Source organism: Ailuropoda melanoleuca, chromosome 2 (assembly GCF_002007445.2).
Source record: "Ailuropoda melanoleuca isolate Jingjing chromosome 2, ASM200744v2, whole genome shotgun sequence".
NCBI lineage: Eukaryota > Metazoa > Chordata > Mammalia > Carnivora > Ursidae > Ailuropoda > Ailuropoda melanoleuca.
The window spans coordinates 25,238,192-25,254,983 of record NC_048219.1 but is presented as its reverse complement, the minus strand read 5'-3'; the positions used below and the strand labels follow the sequence as shown (position 1 = coordinate 25,254,983).

At 35.8% G+C, this 16,792-nt stretch overlaps 1 protein-coding gene across 1 annotated transcript in view; it reads left to right on the top strand.

The window, feature by feature from the left end:
* AGBL4 (ATP/GTP binding protein like 4) overlaps positions 1 to 16,792 on the top strand; it is a 1,364,734-nt gene that overhangs the window by 129,231 nt on the left and 1,218,711 nt on the right. Inside the window, exon 2 of the mRNA XM_034652232.1 lies at positions 3,289 to 3,411. Coding sequence (XP_034508123.1) covers positions 3,289 to 3,411 — 123 coding nt within the window. The remainder of the gene's footprint in view (positions 1 to 3,288; positions 3,412 to 16,792) is intronic.

The following is a 16,792-nucleotide window of genomic DNA, read 5'->3' as shown; positions in this document are numbered from 1 at the left end:
GTAGCTGTCTGGTTTTCCTAACACCGTTTGTGGAAGAGACTATCTTTTTCCCATTGCATATTCTTGCCTCCTTTGTCAAAGATTAATTGACCAAATAACCATGGATTTATTTCTGGGCTCTTTATTCTGTTCTCTTGATCTATGTATCTGTTTTTGTGCCAGTACCATACTGTTTTGGTTACTACAGCTTTGCAGTATATCTTAAAATCTGGGATTGTGATACTTCTAGTTTTGTTTTCCTTTTTCAAGTTTGCTTTGGCTGTTCAGGGTGTTTGGTGGTTCCATACAAATTTTAGAATTATTTGTTCTTGTTCTGTGAAAAAATGTTGTTGGTATTTTGGTAGGGATTGCATTAAGTCAGTAGATTGCTTTGGGTAGTATAGGCATTTTAACAATAGTTGTTTTTCTAATCCATGAACATGGAATATCTTCCCATTTGTTTGTATCATCTTTAATTTTTTTCATCGGTGTTTTATAGTTTTCACATTACAGGTCTTACACCTCCTTGTTTAACTTTTTAATAGGTGTCTTATTATTTTTGGTATAATTGTAAATTCAGGTTGTTTTCTTAATTTCTTTTTCTGCTGCTTCATTAATATAGTATAGAGATGCAATATACAGATTTCTGTATATTGATTTGTATCCTGTGACCCCACTGAATTCATTCATCACTTTTAGTAGTTTTTTTGGTGGAGTCTTTAGGGTTACCTTATTCCTGAGGGAAAAGGCTAGAGTGACTGAGAGTTTTTCCTCATTCATCTGCTCCACCCTAAACTTTTGTCCTTTAGTGGGTACTCCTGCCACAGACAGGGTTTATTTCTGCTTTAGTCTCACTTCTAGCAGTAGATTACAGTTGTGTTTTAGTGCTTGCTATTTTAGTACAGAGGGGGCACGAGTATTTCTGTTGTCTTGGTCTAGCCTAAGACCAGGACCTAACCTTAGGCAGGTCCTGTATGCTGTGGTCTTGGGGTGGAATTTTTTCAATGATCCCATCGGTCTTCCCTCTTTTATCTCTGCCTTGAATCATTGATGGGTCTTGTGTGAGACAGTCTTTTCTTCCCCTCCTACAGGTATAGAGGATATTTTCTTTTGCTGTTCCTCCTCCTGTTTGGAGTCTTATTTGTGCACTGAGGTTCTAAGGTTTTCTATTTCTCCCCTAGTGGCTTAAGGTCCTTTTCTTCTCCATAAGGGAAACCGATATTGGTGCGGCTTCATGCCTTTTCTATAACAGAAGCCCATCCCCTTCTCCATTCCTGCATTACAATGAAAGGCATTTTCTAGTTTTCTGCCCTCCCTCTAATCTTTCTCCTAAACACCTGATGGAGGCATGTACAGAAGAGTCTGCCAGTGGGTGTGAACTCCCTTTCTGTCTATGACTCTGAGGTTCTATACCCTCCTATTTGCTATATTTGACTTTTAATAGTTAAAAAAAAATTAGCTTAATTCTTTTAACTCACTTGTATGGCACCCAGCATTTCTTCCTCCTGTGCACTGCTGTAAAGTGCTTGCTTCCCTCTTTTTTTGGAAGGGCCTGACTTTCCTTGGGTATTAGATTATTGTTGCCCTGCAATCTCCATTTTCTGATAGATTTTTGTAAGTTATAATTTTGTTCCTTGTTGGGATATATCTTATTAAGGTGGAAGCTATGATTTTTCCAACTTTCTACATCCAACTAGAAACTTCTAAAATTAAAAAAAAATTAAAGTTCCTATTAAGAAATATAAGTTCTTGGGGCATCTGGGTGGCTCAGTCGTTAAGCATCTGCCTTTGGCTCAGGGCATCATCCCAGCCCTGGGATGGAGCCCCGCATCAGGCTCCTCCGCTGGGAAAGCCTGCTTCTTCCTCTCCCACTCTCCCTGCTTGTGTTCCCTCTCTCGCTGGCTGTCCTTCTCTCTGTTAAATAAATAAATAAAATCTTAAAAAAAAAAAAGAAATATAATTCCTTTTTTTAAAATTTTAAATTCTATTAGCCATCATTACTTTCAGATGCAGTGTTCAATAATTCATCAATTGTGTATAACACCCAGTGGTCATCACATCATGTGACCTCCTTAATGCCCATCACCCAGTCCCCCCACCCACCTCCCCTCCAGCAACCCTCAGTTTGTTTCCTTTGGTTAAGAGTCTCTCATGGTTTTTCTCCCTCTCTGATGACTTCCCATTCAGTTTTCCCTCCCTTCCCCTATGATCCTCTGCGCTGTTTCTTATATTCTGCATATGAGTGAAACTATATAATTGTCTTTCTCTGATTGACTTATTTCACTCAGCCTATTACCCTCCAGTTCCATCCATGTCAAATTAAATGGTTAAGTATTCATCCTTTCTGATGGCTGAGTAATGTTCCATTGTATATATACCACGTCTTTTTTTTTGTTTGTTTTTTAAAGATTTTATTTATTTATTTGACAGAGAGAGAGAGACAGCCAGTGAGAGAGGGAACACATGCAGGGGGAGTGGGAGAGGAAGAAGCAGGCTCATAGCGGAGGAGCCTGATGTGGGGCTCGATCCCAGGAACCTGGGATCACGCCCTGAGCTGAAGGCAGACGCTTAACAACTGAGCCACCCAGGTGCCCCAGTATACCACATCTTCTTTATCCATTTTGTTGATGGACATTTTGGCTCTTTCTACAGTTTGGCTATTGCGGACATTGCTGCTATGAACATTGGAATTCAGGTGCCCCTTCGGATCATTACATTTGTATTTTGGGGTAAATACCTAGTAGTGCAACTGCTGGGTTGTAGGGTAGCTCTATTTTTAACTTCTTGAGGAACCTCCATACTGTTTTCCAGAGTGGCTGCACCAGCTTGTATTCTCACCAACAGTGTACTATAACTTCTATGTTAATTCAGTAGTTCTCAAATTATTTCTGGTTGTGGAATATTAGGAAGTTATAATACTAGTTATAGAATTGTTTTATTTGAATTAAAATGATTAACTAAACAGTTTTTTTTAAAGATATTTTCATATCTAATTCTCATAATATAATTTTGAAGGATTGGTTTTGCCATTCCTTAATTACGGATGAGAAAAACTGAGTCTTAAGGGTATTAAGCTGATTGCTTTGTAGCACAAAATTAATAATTAGTAGAGGTGAGATTTCAAACCTTATGTTTCTGATTTCAAAATGTATCTTGTTTCTACTCTACAACATTATATAGTTCATTTCTTACTGTCTGGATAAACAATAAATGACAGGGGAGGGGCAAATTAATAATAAAAGTCATATGGACTTATATTCCTAAATATATTTTGATTTCTGTTAAACATGAGCCTTTTTTTTTTAATAGGCAATGATATGGGAAATGACGATGCCATCGGAGGGAATGTGAGCAAATATATGGTGCTTCCATCTGGATACTGTGGACAGCCCAAGAAAGGACATCTTATCTTTGATGCTTGCTTTGAAAGTGGTGAGTGTATTAAAGACCGTTGCTTTTGAATTTGTCTTAGATTGTTTCAAAATCCAATTCATTTGACCATTCAGTGTGATTCAACCCATTTATTATTTCATCATAGTGGACTAAGTTGTCAGGGAAAAATCACTTTTTAAAGAATTAACTTGGAAATACTTGAAAATGAAATGCTGTGTTTTGTTGCTGTAAGTGATTATTTAATGGTATAATGGTAATACTAATGAGCATTGATATAGCACCTTATATTTTATAAAATAACTTTTCAGGTATTATTTCTCTTGGGATAAAACTGATATAATTTGACTATATGATAAATCATTAATTATTCAATGTTTATCATGTACCTGGTTCTGCATGAAATGCTCACAGAACTTAGTCTTTGTCAGAGAGGAGGTTTCCCTATAAAGAAGTGATTAGGGAACAGATTCAGTTTAACACAAACCAAACGGCAAAAGTAATATTGCATCACAATCATCAAATGCTGTGGGTGTTCTGAATGGGAAGATTGAAACTTGATTATAAATTTCCATCCAGTAGGAATTGGATCTTGTTAACTTTTTTGTGCCCCGAGCCTAATACACTGAATGGCACATATTCGGTGTTCAGAATATGTTGAAAATTTTAATGAGAGAGGTAAACATAATTTTGTTTTAGAAATAATTGTTAATTATTTTTGGTTTTCATAATGTATGTGCATGCATGTGGGTGTGTCATTGGTTTGAGGGACATGGCAGTGTCAGTTATCTGACACGTCTCTGAATCCTAAGAACATTGGTTGTTTTTCAACAATTGAAAACTTGTTTATGTAAGATTTTTCTCCTTGTTTATTACATGCTACTTTAGTTTGCTAAGGCCGTCATAACAAAGAACCACCAACTGTGTGGCTTAAAAATTTATTATCTCACAGTTCTGGAAATCTGAGATCAAGGCGTCAGTAGGGTTGGTTTCTTCTAAGGGTTGTGAAGAATATATTCCATGTCTTTTGTCTAGCTTCTGGTGATTTGGTATTCTTTGCTTTGTAGAATCATTACCCTGATCCCTGCCTTCATCTTTACTTGGCATTCTCCTGGAATGCATGCCTTTCTCTAAATATTCCCTTTTTATGAGGCTGCCAGTCATATTGGATCAGGGGCCACCTTAATGACCATGTTTTAACTTGATTACCGTTGTAGAGATGCTATTTCCCAGTAAGGTAACATTCTGAGGTATTGGGTGTTAGGACTTTAATATGAACTTGGGGGCACATAATTCAACCCATAATTAGTACTGTAGCGTTGTTCTTCTGGTCAGAGCTGAACACTGTCCACATAATTAAGAACAATTTCTTCTACTTTTCTTGAATTTTGCATTATTGCCTTGTCTGGGATATATCTGGTGTCTAGAAAATATCTCTTGAATTCTTTTTACCTCAGTTAAAGATAGGAAGGGTCTTTATAATAATAACTCTATAAGGGTTGGAATTATTCTTTTAAAGATCGTGTGTTATTTTGGTTTACCTACAGTCTGAAATAATCCAAATTTCTTTCTTAGATCATATTTTCCTTAACCTTAGTTATCTTTTTCCGTCCTTTACTGAAAAGCTCAGTAGAAGAAATTACCCAATTTGACCTACATAGTATCCAAATTAATAGTGCATATTTGTCCAGCAGTGTATGAACAATTGGTTTATATCAGTTGTATCTGTTCTAGTAGTGCTTAAACCTTGGAGTAATAGTAGAATGCTTAAGTGCACACCCTTTGGAGTCAGGCTAAAATTTAAATCCTTACTTGAAAACTGAGCCATAGTTTCTCATCATTTAATGGGGAATGATGTCTATCCTACATCCTATAGGAAAAAATATATATATCTCATTGTTTAAACAATTAAAACATCTTACCAAAATATATACAAAATAATAATAATATTTAAAAAATAGATCAGTGAGAAAATCTCAGAAAGGGGAAATAGCAAAAGAAAATTCAGCCCGATGAATACATAAAATGCATGCATGCTCTGAGTTCTCATAAATTTGCTACAGGTAGGTAATAAATTTAACTGAGAGTTTTCTCGTAGCCAGTGCCAAGAGAAAAACAATGTCCATAAGATAAAAATAAACCAAATATTGAGATCTTATGAAATTCTTCCTATTGGTTTTCCTAAAGCAATCACTGAAATGTGATGAATAGTATCCTCAACAATATCCCTATGATGTTTATAGCAATATATTTTATAGGACTGTATTCTGTCACATCCTCCATTGTAGACTCAGGGCATAATGCAAAAGGGCTTCTTAGTAAAAAGAAGTTTAGTTGGCACTTGAAACAATTTGTTTGACATATGCAGCATTCATCTGATAAATTTAAATCCAGGGATTTATTTTAGATTACTTAAAACAGAGAAATTAGAGGGGTATTCTCTTATGTGCTAACTCTGAGCTACTGACTGTGGTTGCCTGATATGCTGTGTTGAACAGGATTCTTTTAGGTGGATCCAGACTTACAGAAGAGTAAAGTGGTTAAGAGATTCAATAATTGGGAAGTATTGCTTCATGTGGATGGAGTATATTGCTTTCAGATAGACCCCCGTAAGTATTTTTTTCTTTCTGAGTTGTAGAATGTGTAAAGTACTTCGTATATTGCCTGGCCCTGAACCAGTGGCTAATCTGTTTTTCTCATGAGAAATAAGTTCTGCAGGTCGAATATGAACTCCAGTGTCCCTGGTCTGTTTTTTTCCATACCCCTCTCTCTATAAGTAGTATTTCCTTCAGAAAAACAGCAAGACCACCCTAATTTTATCCTTCTATAGATACCTGACCCTTTCTGATTTTTAAAAAAGTTTGTTCTCTTCTACTACATTTAATCTGCTTCAGGACAGAATCTGAATCTGATTAATCCCTGGTCTCCCAAAGAACCAAGCAGAGTGCTTATGAAATTAAGCACTAATTTAATACTGTATTTATTTGTTGATGAAGTAATTTGAGCAATAGAAAGGTAGGGAGAGATTAACTTTCTTATAGCTCTCATGAATAATTGCTTGCTGTTCCCCAGTCTACCAGCTTTTCTCAAGTCTTCATGTGTTTGCAGGTACTGTTTTCTCTGTGACCTAGATCCCTTTCTCTTACTGGTAAAATGTTAATTCAGACCTGTCCAGGATTTCTTCTTCTGAGAAACAGTACCTCTTGGGCAAGTTTGGCTGTCTCTACCTCATATTTACAGGTACCTCTTAGGCTTTTATATGCTAGCCTTTATTATATTTCTTTCTTTTTCCTTTTCACTGCAATCTTGAAATCAGGGATGGTTTCTTATTTGGTTCTCCAGTGCCTACTGTACTATCAGTCAGAGAACAAGGAGCTCAATAAATGTATGAATAAGTGAGGGAGGATAGATAGTGAACAAAATGATTTCATAAAGTGAGATTTTAAGATAAGTAAAATATTTTTACATTTAGATACAAATTTAACAAAAATAGCAAGAATGTTAAGAAGAAAAACCAATAAAATATCAATTATTTATTGTTCATCAGACACTATGATAAGTGATATACATAATTTACCTCATTTAATACAGAAACCTTCTGAGATGTTATATCTCTCTTTGTAGGTGAGAAAACTAATGCTCAGGAATGTAAAGTTATTTCTCTGGAATTGCATGACTGGCAGAGGTATAGCTAAATTTGAAGTGAGAATTTCCTGGCTCCAAAGGCCATACTTTTAACCATTATATATACATATTACCTTATTATAGGTCAGTTTATGACATATGAGTAATAGATATATTGTTGAAAATATAGATATATAGATATTTAGTACAATAAGATAATAAAGGTTTTGTGATAGGAAAAATAAAAAATTGTCTACTTGTTTTAAAATAAGCGATCCAAATAAATACTGTTTGGTTGCCATCATATGCAATACAAGTATTGTTTTATGATTAATGTGAGTATGTGTATATTGAATATGAGAAGAACAATATAATTTACACTACAAATTAATTGGTTGGCCCCAGACTTAGTATGATATTTAAATTACTGTGTCATGAAAAAGGGTCAGTAAAATACAGATACAGTTCAGTTGTTTATATACCATTCTAAAGTAATGGAAATGAAAACTTAAAACTTTTAATTTTAATTTCTCCAATGAAATTTTACTACATTTATTTGTGTAATCTTTGAAAATTAATGTTTTATTTCCTTTTGAAAGAAAATAGTTTTTATTCTTGGCACAGTATGAAAATGTGCCATGACTAGAATAGAAATCGTGAGTTTTAAGATAATATCTCACCTTTTCTTTTTTTTTAGATATCCAAATGGTTGATATACTTTTTCTTTTTAACTTTTTGAAGAAAGTTGACAAATATAATTGTATATATTTAAAGAGTCCAATGTGATGGTCTAATATATATATATATATGTACACTATATGTAATTATTGAGATTAAGATAATTAATGCATCTGTCACTCCACATAATTATCATAGTTAACTTTTCTGTGTGGTAAAAATCCTTAAGATCTACTTTTGTCAACTTTCAAGTATACCATACTGTATCAATAACTATAGTCATCGTGGTGTACAAATGTTAGATCCTCAGAACTTATTCATATAACTGAAAATCTGTACCTTTCAGTTATATCACTTCATTTCCCCTTCCCCCAGCCTCTGGCAACCACCTTTCTATTTCCTGTTTCTGCGAAATTGATTTTATTGCAGCATTATTCAAAATAACCAATATATCAAAACAACAAAAATGTCCTTCCATATGTGAATGGACAAAGAAAACGTGACACACATGCACACACACACACACGTATATATATAATATATATGTATATATTATATATACAAAGGAATATTATTCAGCTATAAAAGAGAACTAAATCTTCCTATTCGTGACAACATGCATGAATCTGGAAGGCATATGTTAACTTTTTTTTTTTAATAGCCGAATAGTATAATGCCAAGAGTACAGATTTTGGTTTCAGACAGACCTGGTTTCATATATTAGCTTTTACTCTTCTGTAAAATTAAGAAAAGAAGTATCTATATTGCAGAACTATTATGCAAATTAGGATAATATATAAAAGAGACAGCACAATATATGCCTATCAACTTCACATAATAATTCTGGCACATATATAATATCATTTCAGGAGTGCTAAAATGTGCCAGGCACTTTTGTGGGTATATTTATATGTGTCATTACCAATCCTTAGAACAACCCTACAACATAGGAACCTTAGATTGGGTTCCCCCCAAAATCATACCTTGAGAACAAGGACTTAAGTAAAGGTTGTATATTTCGATAGGGATCTGAAGAGAGAGATACTCTGGGTATTTCATGCTTTGCTGGGCATATAGTATTCTTTGTTTTTTAAAAAAAAGATTTACTTATTTATTTTGAGGGGGGGGTGGGAGAAGGGCAGAGAGAGAGAGGGAGAGAGAGAGTCCTCAAGTAGACTCCCTGCTGAGCACGGAGCCCAGTGTGGGGCTTGATCTCAGAACCCTGAGATCATGACTTGAGCCAAAATCAAGAGCCTGATGCTTAACTGACTGAGTCACCCAGGTGTCCCTGGGCATATAGTATTCTTCATCCTTCTGTAGGCTTGGAAAATTGAGGCTTGGTGTTTCTAAGATTGTTCTGGGTGTTAATGAAAAGTGCCAAAATTAGAAGAATATTTGGAGTTTTTAAGTAAACATTATTCTCCTTTGGCATCAGGAGTTAACTTTGCAGTTATGGGAAGAGCAATGTGTGGAGACAGTTGACCTGGCTCTGAGTCCTAGCCTAACTAATCTTGGGAATTATTTTGTGTCTTTGAATCTCATTCTATCCATCTAAAAATGGAGAAAATACTTTGAAGGCTTTTAAAAAACGACCAATTATAGTTAACATTTTTGAAATACTTAACCTGTGCCAGTCTTTGAACAAGGAGTTTAACTTGTATCATCTATAATATTTTCCTTTTTAGGACTCCCTAGAGTAGTTTAGGGCCCCATTTGTACAGACCCATAGCAATCTGTATACTTTCTACTCTACTCTAAATACTTGTCTTAATGTTTGAGGTTTGTAAGTTCTGTAGGAGCTCTTTCTTGTTTACCACCATGCATCATGCTTAGTTCAGAGCCTGGTACATAATAGGTGCTCAATAAATGTATATGAAATAAATACAATTATTATAACAATTCTTCAGAGTAAGTATTACTAATGCTGATTTAGATAAAGAAAATCAGGCTTAGAGAAGTTAAGCATATGTCAAGATTAAACTGTTTCTAAGAGGTAGAATCAAAATTTGAATCTGATCTGCCCATTAATGGCTAATAATTAATGGTCAGGCACAGGCATTTTGTGAAGCTCACAACATACTTTTACATACTTTATTTCATTGAATCCTCACATCTATTGAGGTAGGTATTATTCTGTCTTATAGATGAAGTAGGCGTCTAGAGAGGTTAAGTAATTTGCTTATGGATATACAGTTAAGTAATCAAGTATCAGACTGTGTATTTGAACCCAAGTTGGGTATGATTAAAATAATATAATAATATTAAATATGAATATAGAATTTACTCTGTGTTATGCAAAGTTCTATGTGTTTGACATGAGTAATTATTATTATTATTTGACATGAATAATCATTAAATTCTCCTAAAACCTATGAGGTAGATTCTATTATTATTTTCATTTAACATGTAAGGAAACAGACACAAAGAGGTTAGATGATTTTACCAAGATCATGCAGCTGTTAGGTTGTGGACCTGGGATTCAGACCCCATTGGTCTGGCTCCAGAATCTGTGCTTGTAACCACTGCACTATGTTGAGTTGTAATTTTATATAAAAGCACTTATCTCAGTGTCAGGCACTTAGTAATACTTCCATAATTTTTAAATTTTGCATTTAGGTCTTTATAACTTCTGAGAAAAACAAGATTGTTGTAACTTAAAGTTAAAATATGATGCTCAGTTTTCTAATTTGCAGAATAAAGTGATTGTAGCAGGAAAATAGATTAGACTGGTCATTGATCACTCCAAACCGAGAGCTTATGACCATTAACCTTTAAAGTAAGTAAGAAAGGGTCTCTTGCAGAAAATTACAACGTTGAGAGATATTTCCAAATATTTAAAAATGAAATAAAATCTTGTAGTATATGAGGCCTAGGTTTATAGCAAACCTAAGAAAACATAAACAGTGAATTTTCTATTTGTAGAGTCTTCCCCTTCCCATTCTTACAGAAATTAGGTAAACTGCTCTGTTTAAGGAAGAAGAGTTTTAAAGTTGTATGTAGTTATAATTATGGTAGAATAATTTATTTAGATTGTTTTGAGGGATGTGGTAGCATTTTACTTTCTCTTTTCTATAAACCTACCAGTAGGCAGATATGTTTTACCCTGTGGGAGGAATACAACACACAGTTCCTGGCTTAAAGGAGTTTAGTGGGAGAGACTGACAGAGGCTGTGATTAAGTTGACCGCAGATTTTGTCATCTATGGCAAATGTTTTTGCCCAGAACAAACACTGACCTGGAAGGGATGCTGGGACAACTGGCATACCCTGGGACTTGTCAGAGGCTAACCATGATGTGTACCTCTAGCTCTAATAGGGGTAAGTACATTGTAATAAGAAAACATAGCAAAAGCATGTTTTTTCCAGCAGGGTGTTGTGGGAAGGTGGTGCGGCAAGTTAGCGGACTTCTTAGATGAGGCTACAGTGAACTGAGTATTAAAGGATTAGTAAGAATTATCCTGGTAAATTTTAGCATGTGGGAAAAACTACCTGGTTCTTGTGATGTCATGTAGAAAGACATGAATGCCAGAGAGAATAGTACTCTCAGGGAATGGCAAACCTACAACTCTTAGAAATGGACAGTATTCCTGAGAGTATGGGCTCACTAAAACTTTTTAATCAATTAATTTAATAAATAAACAAACAAATTTAATTAATTAATTTCTTTTTTTTTTTTTAAGATTTTATTTATTTATTTGACAGATAGAGACAGCCAGCGAGAGAGGGAACACAAACAGGGGGAGTGGGAGAGGAAGAAGCAGGCTCCCAGCAGAGGAGCCTGATATCTGGGGCTCGATCCCAGAATGCGGGATCACGCCCTGAGCCGAAGGCAGACGCTTTACAACTGAGCCACCCAGGCGCCCCTAATTAATTTATTTCTAATATATGGAATCTTTCATTCTTTTCTTCATTCTCAAAGAAATAAGTGTGCTTTACTTTTACCCACCTTGAGCAAATATTGTAATGACACCATCCATGTGTCTATACTCCGAACCTGGTTTAAATGTGTCTCCCTGCTGGTTGGTCTCCTCCTCTCCACAACCTCACCCTGTATCATACTTCTGCCCTACGGACTCTTCCGACTTATGTGTATTGCTGCACTCTTTGCTTTGCTAATCCACAGTTTTGTCCCTGACCAATGAATTTAGCCTCTTGTCCCTACTGGAATTTTTTCCATAGGATGATAGTAAGAAAAGATATTAGGCAAGGTACTCTGGTTTCCCTCTGCTTGTTATTAAATGAATAATTATAATAATATCTTGCAACCTTTTCAGCCCCACAACTTCAGCCCTAGATAAGATCCTCAGTAGGTTTGCTGTATTTGTACAGTAGTTTTCCAACTACTCTCAAATTTAGCCCCAACACTCTCTGGTCCATCCTCCACTGTGTCACCAAAGCTAAAATGCAAATCATCTGATTGTAGTACTTTATTGTTTAAAATCTGTCATGACTCCCTGTTATCTTCAGGATAAAATCCAAATGCTTTTACTTGAGAAGGTCTTTAACATAAGATCCAATAAATATTTCCTTAATATTAATACTGTCATTTCATGCCAGCACGTGCCACCTTACAAAGCCATTATCTCTTTTGGAAAAAAAAATGAGCACATTTTGGAGATAACAGCATGGTTATGTAACATAAAGTGTTTCACTGTGTCTAGAAATTCTGTTGGAGAGATTCTGGCAGCTATGAAACTGTAGGTGAATACTTTAATTCTGTTATTTGTTTCTGACTCATAATTGAAACAAAGCTGAACTTCTGTTATTGTATGGTTTTCATTTGTTTTTTAAATTCCTGATCTCTTTACTGAATTATTTCTACATATATATGGTTATATATCTACATGTATATTTTTCTCTTTCTTATTTTGTCTGCCTTCTCTTTGAGGAGGAAGTAAAACATTTCATTCCCAAATAACTTTCCTCTAAGAATGATGACATTTGCTGTAGTAACATTACTGAAACTAAGGGCCTCGGAAACAATAGTTGAAGAAGTATGAACTATGTTTAATAAAATCTTATTTGCACATCTTTTCAACTGCTCTTTTTAAATTATCTGAGACAATGTTTTGAAGGGGGCTTCCAGTACACATAAAACACCCTGCTATGCTCTAGTAGTAAAATAACTTCAAAAAATGGGATACGTATCACTTGATTAAATATGGTTGATTGAGTTCATTTATAGCCCTCCTCGTTTCAATAAAGATTTAAGCTACTACTTGAATGATTATGCGTATGTATTGGTTTAAAATCTAAGACATAAATACTTTTTCAAGTGATAGCCAAATGATACATTTTCAATTAGAATGTTTAAAAATTTTCTATTGTTATTGATTTCATTTGCAAACAAAAATTTTAAAATTACGTTAGCAAAACTAGAATGTTGTCTGTGTTTTTACGCTTTATACTCCATAAAATAATTGTGCTTTGATAATATGCTACAGTATTGAAAAATCCATATAAATTGTGGGTTGCATACAGCTTTCAGATAGACTAGCCTTTTGAAGGTATGAGGATATTTTGTGTAGGCCACCTTTTACAGTTTATTTCATTTCTCATCCTTTGCCCATTCTTCTTATTGCAGGGGCCAACCCCCTAAAAATTGCGCTTCCTGGGCTCCCTTGTTATCTGGATTCTGGCTAGGTTCAGCTAATAGGAAATTCTAGGAGGAGATTGAAGGGCAGGTACAAAGGAGAAGTCTGGGTATTTCTCCTTTTTTTTTTTTTTTTTTTTTTTTTTTTTTTGGGGNGCATCTCCAGCAGTGGCTGTATTTCCTTCATGGTTTTGCCAGACAGCCCCTTCCTTGTGATCCCAACTTTGTTGGATTGCCCTGACTCCCAGGATATCACCACCTCCTGCTTTTGCCCCTTCATCTGTGGGTACAGTAGAGACCTCCTGCTGTTGTTAATCTCTGTGTTGCTAAACTTTCACCTTTTTAACCTTTCAGCTCTCCCAAAATTTCTGCAACCTATTTCCTTTTTTAAAAATTTAAATTAAATTAGCCAACTTATATACATCATTAGTTTCAGATGTAGTGTTCAGTAATTTATCAGTTTCGCATAACACCCAGTTCTCTTCATATCACATGACCTCCTTAATGCCCATCACCCAAGTACCCCATTCCCCGACTCATCTCCCCTCCAGCAACCCTCAGTTTGTTTCCTATAGTTAAGAGTCTCTCATGGTTTTTCTCCCTCTCTGATGACTTCCCATTCTGCTTTCCCTTCCTTCCTCTACAGTCCTCTGCCCTGTTTCTTATATTTCTCATATGAGTGAAACCATATGATAATTATCTTTCCCTGATTGACTTATTTCTCTCAGCCTATTACCCTCCAGTTCCATCCATGTCAATGTAAATGGTAAGTATTCATCCTTTCTGATGGCTGAGTAATATTCCATCGTATATACCACATATTCTTTATCTATTCATCTGTCAATGGACATCGTGGCTCTTTCTACAGTTTGGCTACTGTGGAAATTGCTGCTATGAACATTGGGGTGCAGGTGCCCCTTCGGATCGCTACATTTGTATCTTTGGGTAAATACCTAGTAGTGCAACTTCTGAGTTGTAGGGTAGCTCTATTTTTAACTTCTTGAGAAACCTCCATACTGTTTTCCAGAGTGGGTGCACCAGCTTGCATTCCCACCAACAGTGTAAGAGGGTTCCCCTTTCTCCGCATCCTCGCCAACATTCATTGTGACCTGTCTTGCTAATTTTAGCCATTTTGACTGGTGTGTGGTGGTATCTCATTGTGGTTTTGATTTGTGTTTTTCTGATGCCTAGTGGTATGGAGCATTTTTTTCATGTGTCTGTTGGCCATTTGGCTGTCTTCTTTGTAGGAATGTCTGTTCATGTCTTCTACCCATTTTTTGACTGGAATTTTTGTTTTTGGGGTGTTGACTTTGATCAGTTCTTTATAGATTTTGGTTATTAGCCCTTTATTTGATATGTCGTTTGCAAATATCTTCTCCCATTCCATAGGTTGCCTTTTAATTTTGTTGACTGTTTCCTTTGATGTGCAGAAGCTTTTTATCTTGATGAAGTCCCAGTAGTTTATTTTTGCTTTTGTTCCCCTTGCCTTTGGAGATGTGTTTAGCAAGAAATTGCTGCGGCCAAGAACGAAGAGGTTGCTGCCTCTGTTCTCCTCTAGGATTTTGATGGATTCCTGTCTCACATTTATGTCTTTCATCCATTTTGAGTTTATCTTTGTGTTTGGTGTAAGAAAATGGTCCAGGTTCATTCTTCTACATGTGGCTGTCCAATATTTCCAGCACCATTTATTTAAGAGACTGTCATTTTTCCATTGGATATTCTTTCCTGCTTTGTCGAAGATTATTGGCCATAGAGTTGAGAGTCCATTTCTGGATTCTTTGTTGTGTTCCATTGATCCTATGTCTGTTTTTGTGCCAGTACCATACTGTCTTGATGATTACTGCTTTGCAATATAGCTTGAAGTCTGGCATTGTGATGCCACCAGCTTTGGGTTTCTTTTTTGACATTACTTTGGCTATTGGGGTCTTTTCTGGTTCCATACAAATTTTAGGATTCTTTGTTCCAGCTCTGTGAAAAATGTTGATGGTATTTTGATAGGGATTGCATTGAATGTGTAGGTTGCCTAAGGAATCGATCTCATTTACAATTGTACCTAAAACCATAAGATACTTAGTAATAAACCTAACTGTGAAGCGGTAAAGGATCTGTACTCCAAAAACTACAGAACACTAATGAAAGAAATTGAGGAAGACAAAAAGAAATGGAAAAACATTCCATGCTCATGGATTGAAAGAATAACTACTGTTAAAATGTCTGTACTACCCAGAGCAACAGGTTTCTTGTAATACGTTTCTTTTATTGGGTTACCTGGCATGGGCTCTTATACTGAATCATCCCTGATTAATTCAGACTTTAGTGTTGAGGCAAGAAATTTTGCTCTATGATTCCTTGAAGTTCCTGTAAATGGTGGGCTGTATTTTCAACTCACCATCTATTGCTTTTCATAGCCTAGGCCCATAGTAGTTGCCAAGATTTGCTGAACCCTAGGGGAGGCTCTTTAATGGTCCGAGGTAACACTGGTGGCTTAAAGTGTTGTCCATGTAGTAATTTCCTGAGCTAGGTCATGCTTTGTTATTTTATGCCATCTTGGTAAGTGAGTTGTGCTCATGACCAGATTTTTACATTTAAAAATAGAGATTATGCGTGTGGACTGAAGGGCTGCCCAGATTTCTTGGCGGGGGAGTGGGGGTCTGGTTTACACGAAAATTCAAAAACAAACCATAATTATGTAGAAATGTTATGATGTTTTTGACAAAATATTTTTGGCCCCCTTCTGAGTTTCTATTCCATGGCCTAGGCTGGAGTCCTTAGACATTGCTTGGTTTTGAAAATGTACCCATGTGTGGAGCTCCTGGGTGGCTCAGTCGGTTGCCTTCGGCTCAGGTCATGATCCCAGGGTCCTGGGATCGAGCCCTATATCAGGTTTCCAGCAGGGAGCCTGCTTTCTCTCCCTTTGCCTCTCCCCCTGCTTGTTCTGTATCTCTCTCTCTGTCAAATAAATAAATAAATCTTAAAAAAAAGAAAAAAAGAAAATGTACCCATGTGATTCCCTTTTACTCCCTGGGATTGCACTTTATTTTGGGAAATTATTGTTTATTTTAAAATCGTTTTTCTTTCAGACAAGCCTGAGCTTTTTGAATAAGTAAACATACCCCTCTCCTCTTCTTGCCTGCTATAGAATATAAGAGGCAGGAAGCATTGTAGTCAGAGAGATAGTTCTATAGAACAGAAGGCATTAAACCTTAGCTTTGCCATTCACTAATGCTATACATTTTTTTAATATGGAAATTATTTATTTATTTATTTAATTTATTTTATAATAATTTTTTATTATGTTAGTCACTATACAGTACATCCCTAGTTTTTGATGTAATGTTCCACGGTTCATTAATTGCGTATAACACCCAGTGCACCATGCAATAGTGCCCTCCTTAATACCCATCACTGGCCTATCCCAATCCCCCACGCCCCTCCCCTCTGAAGCCCTCAGTTTGTTTCCCAGAGTCCATAGTCTCTCATGGTTCTTCTGTTTACCCCCCCCCTTCATTCTTCCCTTTCTTCTCCTTCC